This window comes from Aquarana catesbeiana, linkage group LG07, assembly GCF_042186555.1.
Source record: "Aquarana catesbeiana isolate 2022-GZ linkage group LG07, ASM4218655v1, whole genome shotgun sequence".
Taxonomy (NCBI): domain Eukaryota; kingdom Metazoa; phylum Chordata; class Amphibia; order Anura; family Ranidae; genus Aquarana; species Aquarana catesbeiana.
In genome coordinates, this window is record NC_133330.1 from 217,943,036 (window position 1) to 217,967,879 (window position 24,844).

General features: G+C 41.1%; 1 protein-coding gene across 2 annotated transcripts in view; it reads right to left on the minus strand.

The window, feature by feature from the left end:
- CDC14A (cell division cycle 14A) overlaps positions 1 to 24,844 on the minus strand; it is a 203,266-nt gene that overhangs the window by 132,364 nt on the left and 46,058 nt on the right. For both annotated transcript variants that reach the window (XM_073593042.1, XM_073593043.1), the window contains exon 3: positions 16,632 to 16,707. In XM_073593042.1, the coding sequence (XP_073449143.1) occupies positions 16,632 to 16,707 (76 nt within the window). The remainder of the gene's footprint in view (positions 1 to 16,631; positions 16,708 to 24,844) is intronic.

Genomic DNA, 24,844 nt, shown 5'->3' on the forward strand with positions numbered 1-24,844 from the left:
TTTTTTAACTAACAAAACTTACGAGTGGAACATGTAATATGTTCCCGGAGGTGAACTTATCTTTTAAATCCTTTCACAACCAGAGCTGTTTTTGCATTTTTGCACGTTTAAAAAATAATTTAGGCCTTAAGATTACATAAACTAGAGCTGGAGATTTTCTACAAAAAAAAAATCTTCGATTTTTAAAAAAAAATTTGATTCACGATTCGAATGAGTTTTTTTTTTGATGGACACCCGCGCCGGTCCTGAGGAGCTGCGGGCAGGAGTTTTTAGGCGAGGCCTAGTCCGCGGCGTCCGGTCTGGTGAAAAAAAATCTAAAAATTGATTTGCTGAAAATTTGAATCATTTGACCTCTCAACTCGATTCAAGATTCAAATCGATTTTTTCCCCAGCCCTACATAAAACCCCCAAACATTCTATATTTTCTGAAGGAAGACACCCTAGAGAATAAAATAGTGGAAGTCCCAATTTTTTACGTCACACGATATTTTGCAAAGGTCTAGGAAACACAATATTTTAGTCAAAAATACATTTGAAGTTAACTTAAGGGGGCACAAAAATGCAATAAACTACCAAATTTTTAGGTAAAATATAAAAACCGAGGTTGCACCGAGTAGATAGATATCTAACATGTCAAACCTTAAATTTGTGTGTGGCCGTGAATTGGTGACAAACTTCAGTATGCTACATTTTCCATAGGTGGCGCTCTAAAAGCCCCCTGTAGGTCATCAGTTCAGCTTTACGAAGGGGGTCTGGTGCTAGAAATATTGCTCTCATTCCAGCGATATGTAACATATGTATCTTAATTTTTCAATGTAGACACCCCACCATGTGCTTTTACGTTTGTACGTGCATATGTGGAGTTGCCTCAATTTATTTTATTTGGGGGGGGGGGGGGGATTTTATGTGCTTGGGTGTAACTTACATTTTACAATTAAAAACATTTTTTTTTATCTAACTTTTTTTTCTCCATCACACAGGAGACAAAAAGTCTATGTGATGATTTTTTTGGTGACAGGTTCTCTTTAATGAGTCATCCCGGGTCCTAAAAGACTCCCACATGCTCCGTAATGAAATGCACATTGCACTGCATTACATTCTTTCCCGGCCTTGATGGCCGGGGAAACTGTCACGGAGACCCGGAAATGACATCATGCGTCACTTTTGGGTCAGCAAGAATAGCAGGTACTGCTTTCCTCCTCCCCTCTACCCGGCGGCACCTGCTATGCTGGTCCCGGATCCCGCCAGATGGGCAAGTGGAGCCCGGGATACATAGCGGGGGGGGGGGCCTGTGAGGGGTGTGCGAAGCATTCGGCGGCCGCCCAGGAGCTAGGACACAAGTTCTTGTCATCATGGCGACTGGCGCCTGGGGTTTGTTGAGCTCTGCCTAAAACATGACCAGCACTTCAACTGCGTCGGGGGGCCAGATGTGGCCCTTTGCTTGCTTTTTTTCAGCCCTTGGGGCATTGTTTCATCCACTGATACCAATAATGGGGCATAATTCCCCCGGATTACACCAATAAAGGCACACAATTCCTCCAATGACACCAATGATGGGGCACTATTCCTCTTCATTGACACCGATGATGGGGCACAATTCCTCCAAGTGACACCACAATGGGCACTATATCTCCCACTGACACCAGTGATAGGGCACAATTACTTCCACTGAAACAAACAATGGAGCATTACTTTTTTTTCCCCACTGATGTCGGTAACCTTTTCTACTCCCAGTGGCCACAGTCTGGCCCCCCTAAAGTAGTCTGAAGGACAGTAAACTGTTTTGTTTAGAGTGTTTGGAGATCCCTGGTCTAGACAATATAATCACCTATGCATACACCACAAGATAAAAGGCAATATATGTTTACTATGATGGATTTAATGTGATGAAAATTGTCAGTAGTTATGTTTTAGATCATAGGAAGCCTTTTACCTGTGGTTCAAGTCTTAAAGCCGAATCTAGGGAAAACAACAAAGACCCATTGTCGTGGGGCTCCTCCTGTACTGCAAGGATTAAATGTTTGTTTATTTCTAGGGTACCAGTTATAAGACCTTTAACTTATCTAATCCTCAATGTGATAAAGTCGGCCATGTATGAATCGTATCTTGGCCAGTGTAGCAGGGACTGGACGAGATTCTGTCAATGTATGGGCTGGCTGGTTGTACTGAAGTTGATCCATTGATCCACTACAGTACAACCAGTCTGTCGAATGTTTGTATGGGATTACTGCCTTCGGCTATAGCTGATAGCATTAATGATTGTGTTCTACCTGTGCCCCACCCAACCCCCCCGCCGGAAGAACACAATAGTGATGCGGGTGGCATTCCTCCATCAACAATGACTGTGTTGATGGGGAATTGAGCGAAGTTCCCTCTCCCACTGTCTCTTCTCCGCAGGCACTCTGACATTATCAAATACAATGCAGGGCCAATAGCCCAGAATTATATGTGAGGTCACAGAGGGACCGGAACGTCAGGGAGAAGAGTTTGAGCGTGTCAGATGCCAAGTTAGCTAGGGGTAAGGTAGGTCCTTTTAACTGGTACCCTAGGTATAAAATTGTATTTAACTCCTCTAGGGTGAGGGGTTCCTCAATGCAAGAAAATTGTTTGTTTTCCCCAGTTCGCTTTAAGTGCCCGTTTACACTATGTGCAGTGACCTGCGTTTTTCCTCATGGATAACGCAGTAACTGCAGTGACACATAGAACACAATAGTTTTCTATGTGTCATGTTCACACCAAAACACAGTGTTTCTCTGCAATCCAGAGCTGTGTAAATATTTGCATAATATTGCACCTCCCTGGATGGCCCTGCAACGTCACTCCATCGCAAGAGCTCTGCTGTTCGGTGACGTGAATGAAGTGTCACTTTGTACACATCACATAAAGTTCAGACAAAAAAAAAAAAGCATGATGCCATAAAATGCGTATCATACCACCTCCTGCCACAGCCCAAAACAGCTGCTGCCCGAACACTAATCCACTCCGATTTAGTATGAGGGCATATGCAAATGGGCCCTTAAAGTGTTACTAAAGTTTGAAAACCTCTGCTCTAAACTTAAAGTGTTACTAAAACCCAGGACTCTGCATTCACTATATCTGGTCTCCCACAGTACACAGAACATGGAAATGCAAAACTTTTAGCAAATATAAACTGCTAAATACCTTTACTCATCAGCAGCTAGAGCAGTCTTGTAACATCTATCAGCGTCAGGTTAAACCTTGGAGGAGGAGTTTTCATTTTCCACTGATTGTCATATGAGGCTGCAGCACCCCTGACCCTCTGTCTGGAGAGTGCTGATTGGTCTGTGCCTGATCACTTACACTCTCAAGAAGAAAAAAATCTAGCAATACAAACCAAAATGAGCATGTGCAGCTTGCCCCCAAGGCTCTGTTCTATCAGGAGATGGTTTGGGGGACTGTGGAAGAAGGGGAGGACCAGAGAAGACAGGTACAAACAGTCTTTACACAATGCAGAGCCCCCCTTAGTTCCACAGTGATTTTACTGTTGTGGTTTAGTACACTTAAGGAAACCTATAGTAAAAGCAAACACACAGGCTACCTGACCTGACCTGACCTGCTTTTAAAATGTTAGGTTGAGTGAAATCAGAACTCTGAATCTGAATACTTGTTCTGCGTTAGTGATTCAGAAGTACTGAAGTCACTGGATCAGAACAGCAACCTCTGTTCTTCTCTTATTATGTTTCCTTTTAGAAGAGTAACAAACTATTAGTGTGCTATAAATTCCAGTTTAATATTTCTCTGAGGCAAAGAGTTATTACTAACAGGTTTGTAAGTCATTTCTTAAAGCAGCATAAAGTGAGACCAGCGTGAATCATTAAACTTCATGGACAAAAACAGCAGCTCTGTACACAAACTGCATGCCAAGTAACTTTCACATAGCATGTTATGGGCAGATGATCGGTTGCACGCCAGGCATGCTTCATTTGAAAACTTACTCCCATGTCTCAATGAGGCTTTGGTCGCAGACATTATTGGCAAACTGTATTAGTAAGGGAGAATAGTTTATAACTTTAGATTTCCAGTTTCCTAGGGCAGAACATGCAAAGAGCTCTTATCAGTGGCTAAGCTCTCTCCCACCCCTAAGGGTTGTGACCACACTCAGCACATTTCCTTGGAGATCTCCGAGCAACACACGCAAGCCAAGCAACTTTCAGAGGAGTAACTTTACCTTCAACTTCCTGATCAAAGAACAGCATCGCCAAACATTCTGTACAATGAGAGACAACATCACACTCTGCTGCTTTTTTATAAACAAGCCAGTGTTCATTGATTGTATTTTATTTTATATTATCCAGTTTCTCGTGTCTAAGCAACCACTATTTTGTGAACCCCAGTTTCCTAATTATGTTACCGAAGATCTATTGATGGACCATAAGACCCAACAGGTCATGTGGTTCTCAGGGATAATGGATCTTATGGTTACTTAGCTAAGATAAGTCTTATAATCATAAAGAATTATTACATCAGCATTTCGTAACTTTTTTAGCACAGAGGGACCCTTAAAACAACTTTTCGGTGTTGTCTTTATACCCACCAGTTAGGTTCCTTTGCACTTTATATCCCCTAAGACAGTGGTCATCAACCCTGTCTCAGGGCCCACTAACAGGCCAGGTTTGCAGATAACTGAAATACATCACAGGTGATATCATTTGCTGCTCAGTGATTGCAGTATTCTAGTCTGCATCTCCCCAATGTAATACATAAAACCTGGCCTGTTAGTGGCCCTGAGGACAGGGGTTGATGACCACTGCCCTAAGACACAACAGAAAGTTACTGAAATTCTCCAAAATGAAAGGACCCCCCACAATTGACAGCTGTCACTGGAACAACTGTCCCCATTGGAAGAGATCCCTTCTACTCGTTTTCCAGTGACAGGTATCGAATTTTGCATTCCCCTTTAACTTTCTTTATCCATAACAATGGTCACCAAGACAAATAGTGAGGCTAAACTTGCACAATAGGGACACTAACAGCAATAAAAACCTGATAGAGAGAATTACTCTTCCTTAATTTAGATACATTTGGAAACATTATTCTGGTTGGAGTTCCACTTTAATCATAAAAAACAACATGCAAACTACAGCAGTCTACAAGAGCCAAATAGAGCTCTTTGCAATTAAAGGTGCACTTGTCCAATTGTATCCTCCCTTTTTATTACTCATGCTGCATAAACAGTAATTAATATGGGGCTATTTTACTTTTTTAATAACTGTTAAGTGCTGGAACAAGGGTTAAAATACCCTGTGCTGACAGCACATACGTGACTCTTGCACAATGCAGTAGCACTACATAGGTCCAAACACCCCTGGACACTCCTCTAATTAACACTCTCTTATTGCGCTATCGAATGCAATAATATTGCCGAAATTTTTGTCTATGTATTGTCTTTAGCCCAATTAAACCCTCACTGTCAGTCAGACTTTTGCAGCAAGAGTTTAAAATACCTGTGTTGGCAGCCAGGAGAGTTGGGACTGCAGCTGCCTCATACAAAGCAGATTCCACCTCTCCAGTGGTCCAACACGTTCCCCCAAACACTGCTGCAATCAGTGCTGCCCAGAAGTTATAGCAGTAGTTGGGAAAGCGGGGGTTTGGAAGACCCTGGCTGCTGCTTTGTGTGAGACAGCCATGGTCTAATACTCCTATGGCTGGTCAATAATAGGGTATTTTAAAATCAATAAGTATAACAGCCCCAAATGTATTACTATATATGCAGCCTGACTGCATTACAGTAATAAATAGTAAGAGTTTAACTGGGCAAAGATAGTATGTAACCAAAAGCATTTAGGAATTTCTGCAAATACTATTGTCACTAGGATTTTGATTTACTAAAACTCATGCACAAATCTGGTACTCTGCATATAAACCAATCAGCTTCCCGTTTTATTTTGTCAAAGTTTAATTGAACAAACTGAAGTTAGAAGCTGATTGGCTACCATGCACAGCTGCACCAGATTTTGTACTCTCCAGTCTTAGTAAATCAACCCCACTAAATCTTGTTATCATATTTATTCTCTTTCTACATAGAACCACTCATAATGGTTTACTATATCATCACATATCATTTTGTATTAAAGTGAAACTTCACCCAAAAGGGGAATTCTGCTTTTCCTCCTCCCCACCTCCTCTATCACTTTTGGATACATTTTTTTGGGGAAGCAAGTACCTGGTTTTGACAGCTATCCACGCCCACTTAACTCTGAACTTAAAGCACTTTCGCACTTCCACCTTGGCGATTCGAGCAAACGTCCGACCCCCTCCTTTTGCCCGCAGCCTTCTGTGGCACATCATAGGTCCCAGAAGGCTGCGGACCATTCACGTAGCACAGCTTGCACATGTGCAGTGGGGAACCGGCTGTGAAGCTGCAAGGAGTCACAACTGGCTTTCCTTAGTAAACATGCCAGTGACAGGGACCCAAAGACTGGTGAAGAACCGGCCGGGGTGAGGACGGCGCTGGATCCTTGAACAAGTAAGTGTCCTTTTATTAAAAGTCAGCAGCTACAGTATTTGTAGGATCCAGAGGACAAAGTAAGTACCTCTACAAGGATCCTGCGATGCGATCCGAGTCTGGCTACCGCCAGGGGGGGGTTAAGGTAATAAAGATATAGGTATTTCTAAAACAGTAGCTGGTAAATGTTACAATGATATTGTTTTATGACACTGCAGACCTTCTATATTGCCCAAAGCTTAAAGTGGTTGTAAACCCTTTACAACTACTTAATACTACAGGCAAGCCTTACCTGTAGCTACACTGGATATCTCCTAAACCCGCATGGTTTAGGAGATATCCCTGTATTTGCATGTGCCAACGTCATCGGCACATGCGCACTTAAGCAAACTGAAGCAACGTCACGTATGTGCCATTGCTTCAGTTTGTACTGTTGTTCAGTTGTACTGTGCCGTTACTGGTCATCATCCCGGCTCCGGCCAATCACAGCGTCGGAGCCGCAGATACCCAGAACTAACACACACACACACACACACACACACACACCACACCCCCCCCGGAGCAGTGAACGAGGACCGCTGCGTGGGCTTCGATCTTTGGTCTTGCAGGTTTTCTTTTTTTTTTTTTAAAGGGTTTACAACCACTTTAAGAACTCTGTACACAACTCATTTCTATAGAAACAAAGTGTTCTCAGAGTCACAGCTTTGATAAAGCTGTTTGTACATAGCTCTTTAAAAAGGCAAATTACCAATCCATACTAATTGCTGGGTGGCATGCTTTGTTGTATGACATTTTGACATGGCCCTCTAATTAACAGGTAAGATCACAATTTACACAAACAACTGTAGACAAAAAGGGAACAGCACAAACATGAAGCTATACCAGAAATGTTATAAGTAATGATAAAGTAATGAAGTACAAAACAGTATAGAAAACAAATACAATAAATAGAGAAATTGCTGTCAATTAGTGACAGCTATCTATTTTTAGATGTAAGACTTCCACAACCAAGTAGTTCCAAGCTGGTCATAAAGGGCACCACAGCAAAATACATGTAGCTATTAAAAAGGACCTTACATAGAACTTAACTGACAGAAAAGTAAATTAGAACTTTCAAAATGAGAATTTAGCAATGGCAGCCTACATATTCCTTACTGAAGAGTTATGCCCCGTACACACAGTCGGATTTTCCGACGGAAAATGTGTGATAGGACCTTGTTGTCGGAATTCCGACTGTGTGTAGGCTCCATCACACATTTTCCATCTGGATCTTCCGACACAGCAAAGTTTGAGAGCAGGCTATCTATAAAATTTTCCGACAACAAAATCCGTTGTCGGAAATTCCGATCGTGTGTACACAAATCCGACGGACAAAGTGCCACGCATGCTCAGAATAAATAAAGAGATGAAAGCTATTGGCCACTGCCCCATATATAGTCCCGACGTACGTGTTTTACGTCACCGCGTTTAGAACGATCGGATTTTCCGACAACTTTGTGTGACCGTGTGTATGCAAGACAAGTTTGAGCCAACATCCGTCGGAAAAAATCCTAGGATTTTTGTTGTTGGAATGTCCGAACAAAGTCCGACTGTGTGTACAGGGCATTACTGTAATTTAATCCATTTGACTGATCTTATGGGCCATACATATACAACAGCACTATATAGGACAACTTTGATGAAAATGTGTATAGTTCCTTCCCCAGCACACCAAAGCTGTGCCTGGACATTTATCAGTGGCTACCATAGAAACTAATGATTCTCATCTCTTTTGTCCATTTCCCTTAACCAGTTCGGCTCCAGAGCAATTTTCTTTTTCCGCATACATGTAAAAATCTTAATTTTTGGCAATGAAATGAATTAAACCCCCAAAACATTATATATTTTCTGAAAGCAGAGGCCCTGTAGAATAAAAAGGTTATAGTTGCAAATTTTTGTTTCACATGATATTTGCACAACTGTTTATTAAACGCAAATTTTCAGGAAAAAATATAATAAAATGAATTTTAATGCAAAACCACACCGTATAATACCAATTTTTGGTTAAAATATAAAAGATGAGGTTGCATTAAGTAAATAGATACCAAATATTCCATGTCTTAAAATTGCGTGCGCCCGTGATAAATAATGGTGCCCAAAATTCCCCATAGGTGACGCTTTAAAAGCCTTTACAGCTCATCAGTTTGGAGTTAACTAGTAGCTCTTGTGCTAGAATTATTGTTCTCACTCTGACATTTGTGTCGATATGTCACACGTATGGGCTCACATTTGCAATCTCACTGCAATCTCTCTCCCCCCGCCACCGGCTGTGTTCCTAGGCACCGGTGAGCATGAGACAGCTCAGGAATCACAGGAGGAGGGGGGCCACCAGCAGGAGGGGCACTACGCTGCCGGTGTTCTGCTGAGAAAGTTCCACTCGGCGGATAAGGACCCCCCCCTACTCTGCGTCTGCGCAGTAGGATCCGGTGGAAATAGCCGAAGATAAATAGGGGAAAATCAGCTGTATACGGCGCCTGTAAGAGGGCCCCTCGCGGGCTCGCTTCGCTCGCCACGCTTTGGGCACGGCCTCACTTCGCTCGGCTCTTTTAGATTCCCCCTCTAGGTCCACTTGGATGGTGGGGAAGGAACCTGGACCCAGGGCACAGGCACCATGTACAGCTGATTGTGGATTTTGTCGTTCGGCTATCTCCGGCGGCTGCTAGTAGCTGGTACTGCGCAGGCGCTGTGCCTGCGCAGTACAGGGGGGGAACTTATCCGCCGAGGGAACTTTCTCGGCAAGACTACTGCAGCCATCAGCTTGTGTTTAATGGTTCACTCTTTGGACATACATAGTACGCCCAAAGAGCTGAATTGGTTAAGGTCCATACACACCATGAGAATATCTTCCGGATAAAAAGCGCATTCAGAGCAATCGTCCAATAATCTATTCATTGGTGGTAGACAGCATTCGAGAGCCGATCCCAACAGTTCATGCAAAAATATCCAAAGGGACCAGCACAAATATTATTCTCATAAAATAACAGAACGATATACATGTAACTAGTATAGTATTTGTGCGAAAAAAATCACGTGACCACAACCACACATGCTTGGAAACAAAAGAATACATTACAATACAATATATTACATTATTTCCGAAATCATATTCTGTCTTCAGAGAATTTTCAGAACTTTAGTAGCTATTCATTTTCGATGTAAAACTAGCATGAAAAAAGAAACAGACTATCATTCATCCGATATTCTCATCATGTGTACTAGGGTTTACTCAAGACAATCTTACTAGATGAAAAGCAACAAAGTGTGTTGCTAATGAGGTATTAGTGAAAAAACAATAAACCACAATATGTAGTGATAATATATGCAAAAGGAGGGGTCATTGCCCTGAATAAATGGTGTTGAACCCGTGATATCTTCAAAGAGTATAAACATAGAGGTATCTCCTCAAAAACAAGAAAAAATAAGAAATATAAATAGATGCCTAGTGAAAAATAAATATAAGGAGTATAGAAGAATAATCTACATATAATTCCTAATAATCAACCGTGGTGCAGTGAATCTATTGTGATGGGAGTGACCCAAATAATTAGATGACCTAAAAACCCGGATCAAAATGAATATATAATAAAAAACACACATAATTATAGTGTAGGTAGGCTCAACAAAATGTGTCTATCACACTAATTCCGTAATTACAAATCTATGAGTATATCAGACAAATAAGTGTATGGAATATTAACGTCCGTCACTGCAGAATAAGTTGGTCACGGTGTCTATTTAATGAGCATTTAACCCCTGCAGTGCACTGTATATATATCTACTGCACTGTCCATTGACACACACACACAGCGTACCTCAGCCCCACCCCCTGATCACAGGCTGTGATTGACAGCAGCAGGTGCCATTGGCTCTCACTGCTGCCTCCATGTCCAGTGAGGTGGGAGAGAGTGGTTGCTCTAATGCACAGTGCAGGATTGATATCAAGCTCAGGTAAGTATAGGGGGGGGGGAGCTGCAGGGGGGAGAACTATAGGACTTTTTTTTTTTTCCTGGATAGAGTAAGGGAGGGTTGGAGAGGGTTATAACCCCTATCAGTTTGTTTTTTGCCATCTGTGTCCCATTGGGGAGATTTCCCTTCACTTCCTGTCCATAGCAAAACAGGAAGTGAGAGGAAAACCCATCAAATTAAGGGAATCTCTTGGGGACCCCCAGGTCTATTACAGACAAAATTTGGGATTTTCTTTTACTTTCACTGTCAATAATAATAGTAAGTACAGTGGCTAAGTGGTTAGCACTTCCATCACGCAGCACTAGGGTCGCCAGTTTAAATCCCAACCATGACACTACCTGCCTGGAGTTTACATGTTCTTCTGGTGCCTGTATGGGTTTCCTTAGGGTACTCTGGTTTCTTCCTACCTTCAAAGACATGCTGGTAGGTAAATGGATAAAGGGACCAATGTGAATGTACAATATATATGTAATGTGCTGCGTAAATTGACAGCGCTATATAAGTACCTGTAATAAATAATAGTAAACAGAACAAATAGAGCGGGTGAATCTCCCTAACGGGGGCCCAGACAGCAATAAAAACTTGACAGGTTCTAATCCATTTCCACCCGATCCAAAACAAAAAAAGTTTTGCTTTTAGTTTTACTTTATTGCAAAGAATGCATTAAGGTAAAAAAAAAACCTTCTACCTTTATACCTTTACAACCACTTTAACCACTTGACCTCCGTAAGATTTACCAGCCTTCATGACCAGGCCATTTTTTGCGACACAGCACTGCGTAACTTTAACTGACAATTGCGTGGTTATGCAACGCTGTACCCAAATAAAAGTTGTGTCTTTTTTTTCCCACAAAGAGAGCATTCTTTTGGTGGTATTTGATCACCTCTGCGTTTTTTATTTTTGGCCCTATGAACAAAAAAAGACGATAATTTAGAAAAAAAAAAAAAAAACAATATTTTTTACTTTCTGCTATAAACATATACAATAAAAATTTGTAAACATCTAATTTCTTCATCAATTTAGGCCAATATGTATTATGCTACATATTTTAGGTAAAAAAAATCCCAATAAGCGTATATTGATTGGTTTGCGCAAAACTTTATTGCGTCTACAAAGTATGACATATTTTTATTTATTTGTTTTTTATTTTTTTACTAGTAACGGCGACAATCAGCAACTTATAGTGAGACTGCGATATTGCAGCAGACATTCTGACATTAATTGACACTTTTTGGGGACCAGTGACACTAATACAGTGATCAGTTCTAAAAAGTCACTGTACTAATGACACTGTCTGGGAAGGGGTTAAACATCAGGAGCAATCAAAGGGTTAATTGTGTTCCTTGCCAGTGTTTTAGTGCACTGTGGGAGGTGCTTTTTCTCGAGGGAGGGATGGAATTTATTCCCTGCTTTGCAGGAACACAAACTCCATCTCTTCCCTCCAGTCAGAATGGTGATCTGCCTTGTTTACATAGGCAGACCATTCTTTGTCTTTCCTCACGATTAGCGGGTGCCGGTGGACATCAAGTAGACAGTACGCGCAGATCAGCTCCCGCTGTCATTATACACATGCGCGCCCCCCTACCCGGAAGTATCAGATCACATATACTGTACATACGTGATCTTACGCACAGAAGTTGCCCTGTAGCAGTAGAACTGCTATAGGGCAGTCCTGAACCGGTTAACGAGAGTTTAATGCTACTTTAAGCATAGAATATTACCAGATAATAATGGAATTTGAATAGTGTCTCAAACAGGTTCTGCAGGTGCCTGAGCCTCTACTAAGCAATAACACCAGCAACTTGTAACTTGGAATATTTTGTACACAAAATGAATCTTTTTCTATGTTCCTGTTAAGGGACATCTATTCTCCCCAGCCTGTGCTGAAATGACAGCAGGTGCCACAGCGGACAAAAGGTTCTGTATTTAGCAGTATTTGCTAGCTGTGAGCTGGTTCTAGCAAGCCTGTTAAAGGGATTCTCCTCAGATTTCATCGCCGGGATGCAGAGACTTGTCCTTTGTACAGAGCACACGGATCTCAGATTCCTTGCACAATCAGGACGAAGCAAGGAGGAGGCACATAACACTATGGGGGGAAGGGAACGCTGGATTATTTCTTTCTAAAATAGTGTCCATATTATAGCCAGTTCATCTCCTGGAGACAGCCAAGCAAGCTCATTAATGGGAAATAACATACAGTTTGTACAGCTAAGCAGGCGTCATCAATTATGGCGAAAGTTAATGTCAGGTCACCGAATTGTGACATCGGCTTTAAACCCTGCCTAGTGACCCCAGCATTAACCTGTCCTGTGTTATAATAAGAAGATTAGTATACTCCCTAATGGGCAACTGAACGTAGAAGAGATGCAATTTATCATCAGATGACAGTCGGCAGAGATGTACAGTAAAGGACTTGTGACTGCTGACCTCATCATTGTAACATTAGATTTTATCTGGCAATCAGTGTCAATATAATATGATGCCAAGAGTAAATATGGAGTATACAGGGTGCCTGGAAAAAAATACCAGTTTATCTGTTTTCTTCAATGCAGCAATAAAGCTTGTTATTAAAAAATGGAACTTCACTCTCTCAGTCAACATTGACTATATTTAATCCTTATGCTGTTAGCATTAGTAAATAGATAGAAAAGTATATCATATTTGCCAGTTTAAATTTTTTTTATTCATTTTTTTTAATTTCTTCAGTTACTTCCTGGTTTCCAGGCCTAGGCAACCTATGTCATACATCCCAGAAGACTTCAGGAGGGGAGGAGGGGCTTTCTCAGCTAAGCACGGCCTATTGTTGGCATGCCTGAGCTAAGGGCAGGTGGATTCCAGGAACTAAATGCTACATGAATTATCTGCCCTTACTCAACATGGCTACAGCCAAAAATACCAGAGGGGGGGTTGTAAAATGACTTCTCAGCAAAAAAAGGCATGGAGACATGGATGGATGGGGGGGTTTGCTTTGAATATTAAAAATAAATTAAATAGCATTTTTGGTTTGTGGAGCTCAGATGCAGTGTAGTTCCTCTTCAAGTCTTCTAGAAGACAGGCTATATGGTCAAATACACTGTAGTGCAACACATATAGCATTTTCATTGCCATGTATTGTTCACTTATTTTAAAACCCAATTCACCCCCCTCAGCTAGTTGATTGCGGAAACATAAAAAAAAATTGAAATGCCCTAGAGCACGAAACAAGATTTCCAGAGCAAGGACGAGGTGAATATTGAAGACCATCTTGTTACAACCAGAAGTGTTTTCTGAACCCACCCAGGAGGAAGGTTAGTCATTTACTTTATTCTGTTAACATTTGATTATTGCCCAGAATTGGGCTGGTTGTGTGCTTTTTTGCACACGTTTAAAAAAATAATTTTAAGCCTGAAGATCAGGTAAAACCCCCAAATATTATATATTTTCTGAAAGCAGAGGCCCTGGAGGATAAAATGGTGGTAGTCACAAATTTATATGTATATCAAGCACCAATTTTTAATAAAAGATACTTTTAATTTTAGGGCACACAAAGGCAAATATATTACCCAATGTTCTGTTAAAATATAAAAGATGAGGATACCAAACATGTCAAGCTTTGAAATTGTGAGTGCCCATAGGTGACACTTTCAAAGCCACTACAGTTCTTCGGTTTGGAGTTAAACCTAAATAATGGTCCTAGAATTGCTGTTCTCAGTCCGGAAAGCGTGGGGCTATATAACATGTTTTTTTTACACAGGCGTTCCTGGCAAGTGTGTACATTCATATGTGCATTACGTTGGGGACGGGGGGGGTCAAATTTTTTTTGATTATATTAATAATATAATTGTATTATATTCGACTTTTTCATTAATATCATGAATTTAAATGAATATTAATTTATTGTCGACCATTATTGGCACCTTCAGCACAAGAAAAGCTCAAGAAAAATGCATCTCTTTAAATTCTATGTATTTCTTTACACTGGTCTGTTGCACTTCCGTTGTGGTGTAAAAAATTAGCTTGCTGCATTTTTGGTAAAAAAAAAAAAAAACGCACCAAAAATGAACCTCTCTTTTTAATGCACTGAAAACGCAGCAAGAACGCATCAATAACGCACCTGTGTAATGTTTTTTATGCGGTTTTTGAGGAAAAGGAAGGAGACAGGAAGTCAGAGAACTAAGAAATTCAGCCAGGAGGAGTGACATCAATCACAGAAACCTGCTGAATACAGCAAAGATCCCTTTTACACACACACACAGCGTGGCCGCTTTACCAGCGCTTTACTGCTGTTTTAGCGGCGCTTTTCGGCCACTAGCGGGGAGCTTTTAACCCCTGCTAGCTGCCGAAAAAAGGGTTAAATGCGCTTTGCAGGTGCTTCTGCAGCGGTGCCCATTGATTGCAATGGGCAGGGGCGGTGGAGGAGCAGTGTATTCACAGCTCCTAAACCGCTCCAAAGATGCCACTTGCAGGACTTTTTCTAAAGTCCTGCAAACGCACCGCTCTGGTGTGGAGGGGAGGCGTTTCCAGGCGCTTTACAGGTGCTATTTTTAGCCCTTTAGCGCCTGAAAAATGCCTCCAGTGTGAAAGGAGTCTAAAGGAGGTAAGTTACACACAAACTGATAGTGGAGTTGTGATTCATTTACATTCAGAATGCATCTGTTGTTTTGGGGAGGAAAAGCTGGACTTCTTCTTTAACTTGTTATACCGTCAAGTTAAGGTCCATTCACAAAAGTTATTCCATGGGCAGGTGCTCTTAAAGCTGTTATTATCTTCGAACAGTAACTGAAATTTCAATAAGGTGTCTATTAAGGAGAGCAGGAACAAAGCCATTTGGGGTGGTGACACTTGAAATAATATGATTATTCAAGAGAAATAACAGCTTTCAGTAGTTAAAGCTCCCTTATGTTTTAATATAATTATAAATAAATAAATAAATATATCTATAGATCTATATCTATAGATCTATATCTATAGATCTATAGATATATAGATTTTTTTTTTTTTTACATGGACTGGACTTTAAATAGCTCTTTACTCAGTTCTCTTCCATGTTATGTGACTTTGACTCCCCCATTTCTACATGTGCTTGCATTTCAATACATCAAATAAGTCGTATGTAATCGTGAGTTAAATGAGTTAAAGAGGCATCTCTGGACAGAGTATTAAAGTCATGTTTTTTTTTCAATAAAAATAACAAACATGTTCTACTTACCTCTTATGTGCAGTGGATTTGCACAGAGCAGGCCAGATCCTCCCCTTCTTGGGTCCCTCTTCTGTGCTCCTGGCTCCTCCCTCCTGTAGAGTGCCCCCACAGCAAGCAGCTTGCTAGGGGGGCACCTGAGCCGAGTCACAGCTCCCTGTGTCGATTCAGACACGGAGCTGTGGCCCGGCCCCACCCCCTCTCTCTCCTGATTGGCTGACTGACTTTGATTGACAGCAGCGGGAACCAATGGCACAGCTGCTGTGTCTCAGCCAATCAGGCAGGAGGAGAGTCTTGGATGGCCGAGACAGTCGTGGACATCGCTGGACAGTGATGGGGCTCAGGTAAGTAATAGGGGGTGCTGGGGCGGTTGCTGGACATAGAAGGCTTTTTATCTTAACACACAGAATGCATAAAGATAGAAAACCTTCTGACTTTACAACCCCTTTAAAGGGATTATAAACCCTCATGGGTTTTGCATTCTATGCATCAAGGTGAAAAACCTTCGAACCTTCTGTAGTGCTGCAGCCCGCCAGCCCCTCCGTTTTACTTAGCTCTAGCTGGTGTCTCGTGTCCTGATTGGATAGATTGAGAGTGGCGCAGCCATTGGCCCCCACTCCTGTCAATCAAATCCAATGATGCAGCGCAGGGGGCCAAGTCCTGCATTCTGTATGAATGGACACAGATGCAGGAATCGGGAGCGCGCCCACATGGGTGTTCACTTTAGGAGAGCCTTCTCCAACGTGGACACTCAATGCGGGGAGGAGCCACCAGCGCCGCTGAGGGACACCAGAAGGAGAGGACCAGGGCCACTCTGTGCAAAACAAACTGCACAGTGGAGGCAAGTATGACATGTTTGTTATTTAAAAAATAATAGAGGTTTACAACCCCTTTAAGTCTTAGCGGTCTCCAGAGAGTACTTTTATGCAATAACTGGCCCAACCCACCCCTTTTACCACTGGAAAGTTATGAGTACTGACTTACCTTGAGTTTTTTGTTGAGCTTACAGCAGTATCTGTAGAGCAGTGCAAGGTTCAGGGGCCCAAAATCTGCATAGAAACTAAAGAAAAGAATAAATCAATACAGTTTATGAGACACAAATGACATTTATCTGCAATAAAGAAGTGACATAAAAAAAACTACACTTCAATCATTTTATGGGCTAATCTACATGGGTGTTCTCTCTGGTTATGTTTTACAAGACATTATAAAGGCAGTGTGAAAACAGAAGAAGCAAAACATTCTGCAAATCAGTACATATTACATATTATATGGCGCTGTACAACCAGTGAGCACATCACAACCATATTAAACCAGCATGTGCTCTACACATATTACATTAGCCTACCTCTAACAATATTCTGCACTCTCATGTGTCCTGCACTGTACAAAGCACAACAATGTTCCTCATTCAAGATAGCTGATGAAAATGTGATTGAATATATATAATATACTGAAAATTCTAATTTAAAGGTAAATTCTGGCAGTACCCTCGGTCATGCAGAGTTGTACAGGCTCCTCTCCTGTACTGAAATTATCATACTGATTTCACTGTAAACTATGAGCTTCTCACAGTGTACATAAGAAGCTGCAGCAAGTCAAATAACCTAACTGGAGGACATCCAACATCATCTGCTCCCCTGCCTGACTGTCCCTGGCCCGCCCCTTTCATTTATTGGAGTTCAGTTCTTTCAATCATAGAGGCTCAGGATCACATGTTTTCACCATTTCACAAAAAAAGCACAATTTAAAAGTTACAAATATTTGTTATTTATTATTTCAATACAGGTTAAGCTTTTGTATTTAGTAGGAATTTTGTAAAATTTGCCGTGTATTTATCTGCTAATCATGATTTTAGTGGATTTTTAGCAAAAATATTTGTGCAAATATTGTGGGACCTTAAAAATTAGAAGTACCTTCTTTTTAGTCTACTGGTCATGTTCTTTCAGAAAATATATGGTTTGGGGGGGGGGGTCTTTTACAAACTCTGAAAGCTATAAGTGAAAAATAAAAAAGCAAAGGAAAAATTGCAAACATGGTCCGGCTACCTGAGTGTAAAAATGGAGCACAGGGCCTGGCAGCAAAAGGGTTAAAGGATACGTTCACTTTGGGGAACATGTGACATGTTCCACCCATAAGAATTGTTAGTTTAAAAAAAAACTGGCTCCTAACTTTTTTAGCTGGCTCCTAGATTCAAAGCAAATTTGTCAAGCCCTGCTTTAATATACAGAATGTACTGCTTATTAATCACTTGCCGCCCACCATATAGCAAAATGACTGCGGCAAAGTGGTTTCGATATCCTGACAGGACGTCATATGACGTCGCCAGGATATCAAGCTGCTGCGCGCCCCTAGGGCGATCGTTGTTGCGGTGTGTCAGTCTGACACACCGCAACTTCAATCCAGGTAAAGAGTCTCTAACGGAGACTCTTTACCACGTGATCAGCCGCGTCCAATCACGGCTGATCACAGTGTAAACAGGAAGAGCCGCTGATCGGCTTTTCCTCACTCGCGTCTGTCAGACGTGAGTAGAGGAGAGCCGATCGGCTGCTCCTCTGACAGGGGAGGGGGTCTGTGCTGATTAATTATCAGCGCAGCCAAGCCCCCCCCGGAGGATGCCCACACTGGACCACCAGGGACGCCACCAGGACCGCCAGTGATGTCACCACCAGGTATGCCACCCTAAACCACCAGGGATGCCAATCAGTGCCCACAATGGATGCCAATCAGTGCCCACAATGGGCATCGCTGATTGGCAGGCATTATTGTTTGGCACTGATAGGAATCTATCAGTACCATCTATTAGTGTACATCAGTGCCTATCAGTGCCTATCCGTGCCGCCTATGTGTACCCATCAGTGCTCCATATCAGTGCCAACTATCAGTGCCCATCAGTGCCGCCTATCAGTGCCCCATCAGTGCCGCATATTAGTGCCCATCAGTGCCACCTCATTGGTGCCACCTCACCTGTGCCCATCAGTGCCTCCTTATCAGGGCCCGTCAAGAAAACTTACTTATTTACCAAGTTTTGTTTAGCAGAAAATAAAAATCCCAGAGGTGATCAAATACTGCCAAAAGAAAGCTCTATTTGTGGGAACAAAATGAAAAAAATCCAGTTTGGGTACAGTGATGTATGACCGCGCAATTGTCATTTAAAGTGCGACAGCACTGAAAGCTGAAAATTGGTCTGGGCAGGAAGGTGTATAAGTGCCCGGTATTGAAGTGGATAAAAAACTTTCTGCCACCAAAATAAAATTCATCCAAATACTTCCTAACATTAAACCTACAGAAAATGTTATTGTCATCCAATTAACAGCAATGTAAATTGTTAAAATTCTCAGGCACTGCAGAATGTGATATGCATTACTTAGCAGACTGTAACATTCTAATACTGTAGGAAGGACCTTACAGGAAACTGATAAAACAGTTCATTGAAAGGAGTTGTGGAAAAAATGGGAGGGATAGCTGAAAGTGAGCTTGTGGAAGTGGACAAGAGGAAGTATAACAGGATCAGAGGTGGAGAGGCTTGGTGACCTATTGTGTGGTTTTAGTAAATTGTGTTTTGTTTGAATGTTTACTGTCTAGCAATGCATTTTCCAAGGCTCAGCAAACAGACCTGTCACTGTTCTAATCAAAGCACAATCACAGCCTCTGGAAAGGAGAGCCGCAGCCTTGACATATGGTAAACCTTAGCAGCAGACTTCAATGTCGCTGTACTTAGGCACCCAACTGTTTGACCTGAATAAGCAGGGTACAGTCTCAAGGGAGATCCAAAGACCTCATATCCTAAAGAAGTGTGTGTCAGAGAAGGTTCTATTACTTCCATCAAAGCACTATTAAACATAAAACAAATATATTGCTGCTTACCAATTTTTAGATGTTGTGGCTGCATCCGTTTGTGCTTTTTAGCCCTTTTTTCTTTATTTTCACCTTTGATCCAGTCAGTAATTCTGTTATTTTTCAACTTACTTTATCAAACCAATCTGTCCAGCATAAGTAGCAGTTAGAGGGTTAAGATAAACCGTTTGACACTGAGGGGGGCTTAAAATGATTGGCTTTTATTTATTTATGTACGACCTTTAATAGAAAAAAACTGTTGTTGTAACTACATAATAGTTTGGGTTTGACTTTAACTTGTTAGTCAAGTCCATCTAAATCTGCCAGTCTAAAACTAGCCATAGATGATTTGTTTGTTTTTTTTTTCGTTCAGCAAAAAATGAATAGATTCCCCCATCCACACAGGGTAGGTGAATAGAGGAATCCTCCCCGCTGAGACATTGGGGTTGATTTACTAAAACTGGAGAGTGCAAAATCTGGTGCATGGTAGCCAATCAGCTTCTAACTTCAGCTTGTTCAATTAAGCTTTGACAATAAAACCTGGAAGCTGATTGGCTTCTATGAACAGCTTCACCAGATTTTGCACTCTGCAGTTTTAGTAAATCAACCCCATTGTATTCTTACTAGAGATGCATTGAAATTTCAGCAGAAACATATCGGCAGAAAACTGTGTTATCTGCATTTTGCCGAAAGGTGCCAACAATGGCACTGTAATCGCATGCAATTTTGCCACGATTTTACTGTGCTTTTGGTGTGTTTTTTATAGGTCATGTGACTCAAAAACTGCACCAAAAATGTTACAAAGGTGCGTTATTGATGCGTTCTTGCTGCGTTTTCAATGCATTTCAACAGGGAGGTGCGTGTTTTTTTTAACTGACCAAAAATGTAACAAGCAGGATTTTTAACACCACAATGAAGCGCAAGGTACCCGTGTGAAGACATACGATTTGCCCCCTTCCTGACCGGGACATTTTTTGTGATTCAGCACTGCGTCGCTTTAACTGACAATTGTGCGGTCGTGCGACTTGTACCCAAACAAAATTAATCTCCTTTTTTCCCCACAAATAGAGCTTTCTTTTAGTGGTATTTGATCACCCCTGCGTTTATTTTTTGTGCACTATAAACAAAAGAAGAGCAATAATTTTGAAAAAAACACTATATTTTGTCGTTTTTGCTATAATAATTATCCCAAAGTTTAAAAAAAAAAAAAAATGTTTTCCTCAGTTTAGGCCGATATGTATTCTTCTACATATTTTTGGTAAAAAAAATCACAATAAGTGTATTACGATTGGTTTGCACAAAAGTTATAGCGTCTACAAATTAGGGGATAGATTTATGTAATTTTTATTATTAATATTTGTCATCAGTAATGACGGCGATCTTTGGTTTTTAACGAGACTGCGATATTGCGGCGGTCAGATCGGACACTTTTGACACTATTTTGGGACCACTGACATTTATACAGCGATCAGAGCTAAAAAAAGCCATTGATTACTGTATAAATCTCATTAGCAGGGAAGGGGTTAACACTAGGGGGCGATCAAGGGGTTAACTGTGTTCCCTGGGTGTGTTCTAACTGTAGGGGGGATGGGACTGACTAGGGGAGGAGAGAGATCGATAGTATGAACACACAATCTCTCTCCTCTCCCCTGAGAGAACCAAGAGATTTGTGTATTTACACACACAGATCCCGGTTCTCACTCTGTCACGAGTGATGCGTGGGTGCAAGGCAGTCATCGCGCCCGCCGGGCACGCGCATCGGCTCCAGGGACGCGCGCGTGGCGCGCCTGCTGTCGCATCTTAAATGAGCGACGTACAGCTACAGCGATTTGCCCAGCCGAGCCTGCCGCAGTTATATAGCTGGTTGGCTAGTGGTTAAAGAGATACATTTTTCTTGAGCTTTTCTTACGCTAAAGGTGCCAATAATGGCCGACAATAAATTCATATTAATTTAAATTCATGATATTACTTAAAAAGTTGAACATAATACAATTATATATAAAAATATATATTTTATTTAAAAACTATAATTTTTGGTTTCAGTTTTCGGCCAAGTGCATATTGCATTTTCAGTTTCGGCACCAAAATTTCTATTCGGTGCACCTCTAATTTTTACAGCAGGGAGTCTCCACTGTCCGGATACACTGATCAGCAGCTGCAGCAGACTGGCTGATGTAAATTTTCCAACAAGCACGTTCACTAAAAGTCAATCATTAGATCGGCTTTTGCCGAGTGCAAGCAGCCACACATGGACTGAAATTCGGCTGGTCCCTGCTGAACCGGATGAATTTCGATCCGTCTATGGCCAGCTTAATACTACCCACTTCCCAGACTGACGATGCTGCTGTCCAAAAGTGTCTCCATTGCTCCTCTCTCCAGTGTGGAGGCACTCTAAGGCCCCTTTCACAAGATCGGCCCGCAAAGATCCGCCTGTCCGTTTTTCAGGTGGATCTGAGTGGGCCAACCATTGACTTGTATGGGCAGGCGGATGTCAGTGGAGATGCGTCTGCTGACACCCGCCTGCTATCCGATCCGACAAGATCCACTGAAAACAGACAGATGGTGATACGTTTGCCATCTGTCCAGCAGATCGGATGGGATTGGATGAAAACAGACATGCTGTCCGTTTTAATCCGATCTTCCCATAGAGAACAGCGGGGCTCTGACAGATCCGTTCCTGCAAAGTGAGCGGAGACGGACCTGTCATCCGCCTGCTCAGCAGGGGTCAACATAGCCAAACAGGAAGTGAGAGGAAATCTCTACAAATTAAGGGAATCTCTTGCCCCCCCCCCCCCAGTTCACCAGAACTAGTGTCCCCATCGGATGATTTCCTCTTACTTTTCAGGGGAAATTTGGCATTTTCTTTTACTTTCACTTTCCATGATAATGGTAAACAGGACAAATACAAAGGGCGAATCTCCCTAATGGGGATACAGACAGCAAAAAAAAACAGACAGCTGCTCTAATCCCTCTACCTTCTATTCAAAACAAAAAAAAAGTTATACTTTAACCAATTGCTGAACGCCCTAGAGTGGTTTTACTGCTACAGGGCGGCAGCTGTGCGGCAGATCACATAAATATACAATTATATATGACTATTCATTGTGGAAGCCGATTTGTGGGCGCCGGGGCACTCGATGTCCGGCAATCGTCAGGCAGAGACTCAGAACGGAGCTCTGCCTATGTAAACAATGCAGAGTTCTGTTCTGACAGGGGGGAAGGGATGGATTCAGTGTTCCTGAAAAGCAGGAATACATATTGGCCTACATTTATGAAGAAATTAGATTTTTCAATTTTTTTTCTTGGCTATGTTTTATAAAAAAAAAATAATAATAAATAAATAAATAAATAAATTTAAAAAAAAAAACGATAGATAGGTGGACCCCCGCTTTAAAATCTGAATGTGATTGCTTGCTGTTGGGCAATAGACAGTTTTTATTAAAGACACTTTGAAAAATGAGACCCAGCTGTCCTATAACAAGTGTACCATACAAATAAAGAAAAATGACAGATTCATAGGTTTTCTCACAGAAAATCCATTATATTAGGACCTTGTTCTACAGAACACAACTGACTGCAATAATTTTTATTGCAAATCTCTGAATGTCATTGTAACTGTGTCAGTGCTCCTAAACCCCGAGCCAGGCCATTTCTCACAAGTATTTGTGGCTGGGTTATACAGTATTGAACAGGAGGTAGAAAAGCAAGATCTCATCACCAGACATCTGTTCCATTTTTGGTACTTTTTTATTTATTTGTTTTTTATTATTTTTTTGTGTTTAGTCACTACCCTATTTCATAATGCAAGCAATCTTAAGCACACAAAATGTGATCTTAGCCGCATAATGCATTAGAAACAAACAGATCCTCATTGACAGCTCCTGTGCCTCTCTCCAATGATTTCATTGTTCTTGGTACCAATTCAACTTTATTGTACAACTAACCAGAAGACTGCACGTCCCCCTTATTGCTGCCTTCCCCACAGAAAAAGATCTAATTTGTGTAATATGAAAGGCACAGAAAAGTAAAGAAGGATCCTGTTTATATCTATTCTGGTTTTACTATCTATTCTATAAGCAACATGTGTACTGCAATGCGGTCTCATTTCCAGGACTGCTTCTATGACTGTGTGGTTTTTACACACATTTTATTTTTAGTTTTTTTAACTGCAAAATAACTTGCCATAAGAGCTCTGCCTGAACTCTTTTCCATGCTACTGAGGAAATCAACCAGTAATATCTTTGTGTAATAAAGAACATATTTAAAAACTGGGACAGGTATGTTATAATTAAGTAATAATATTACTCAATGGCCCTACAAAATAGGGATCAGTTACCAAAATCTAATATTCACAGCATATAAATGTCCCAAATAAAAAACTATATATATATTTATGTATATATATAGATATAGATATCTATATATATAGATATCTATATCTATATATACATATATACATACAGATATATAGATATCTATATATAGATATAGATATCTATATACATACATATATATACATATACACTGAGCAAAATTATAAATGCAACACTTTTGTGTTTGCCCCTATTTATCATGAGCTGAACTCTAAGATCTTTTTCTATGTACATAAAAGGCCCATTTCTCTCAAATATTGTTCACAAATCTGTCTAAATCTGTGTTAGCGAGCACTTCTCCTTTGCTTACATAATCCATCCACCTCACAGGTGTGGCATATCAAGAAGCTGATTAGACAGCATTGTGACGGATCTTGGATACCCCTGCTGGGCATCTCCGCCAGACCTGTGTCTCCTGTCCTCCAAACGCACCCGCAGCCTCCAGACTCGCCATAACCAGCCCTTAACCCCTCAACCACGAGACAAGCCACACAGGTGTTGAGGGTTAACCTCCCTGGCGGTATGATTATTTCGGATTTTAGGTGCTGAAAGCGGTACAATTATTTTGCATGGAAATTTGGCGTTTTATATTGTAGGCCTGTAATTCTTAACAATAACACACTTAAATCTGTCCAAACAAGAGTCTAGTAGATATCCCGGGTATGATAAAGTTTGAAACACAAAAACATAAATTATAATATAATAAATAAATATAAATAATTAAAAAAAATAATAATATAATAATAATAAAATAAATTTCCCCACGATTCACTATCGCTCAATTCTGCAAGTGTTCTAATTTACTATCGCTGTTTTCTAGCTGATCTAAAGCCACTTTTGATGTAAAGGGACACTTTTTGGTTGCCATGGACAATCTCCAGTTTCCAGGCAGAAAGAACAGTATATATGATATAAAACTGCATGCAGGGCATGGGCCAAAGCACTGGGGACAAAAGGGATGTGAAATAATTTCATACAGTACTGTAA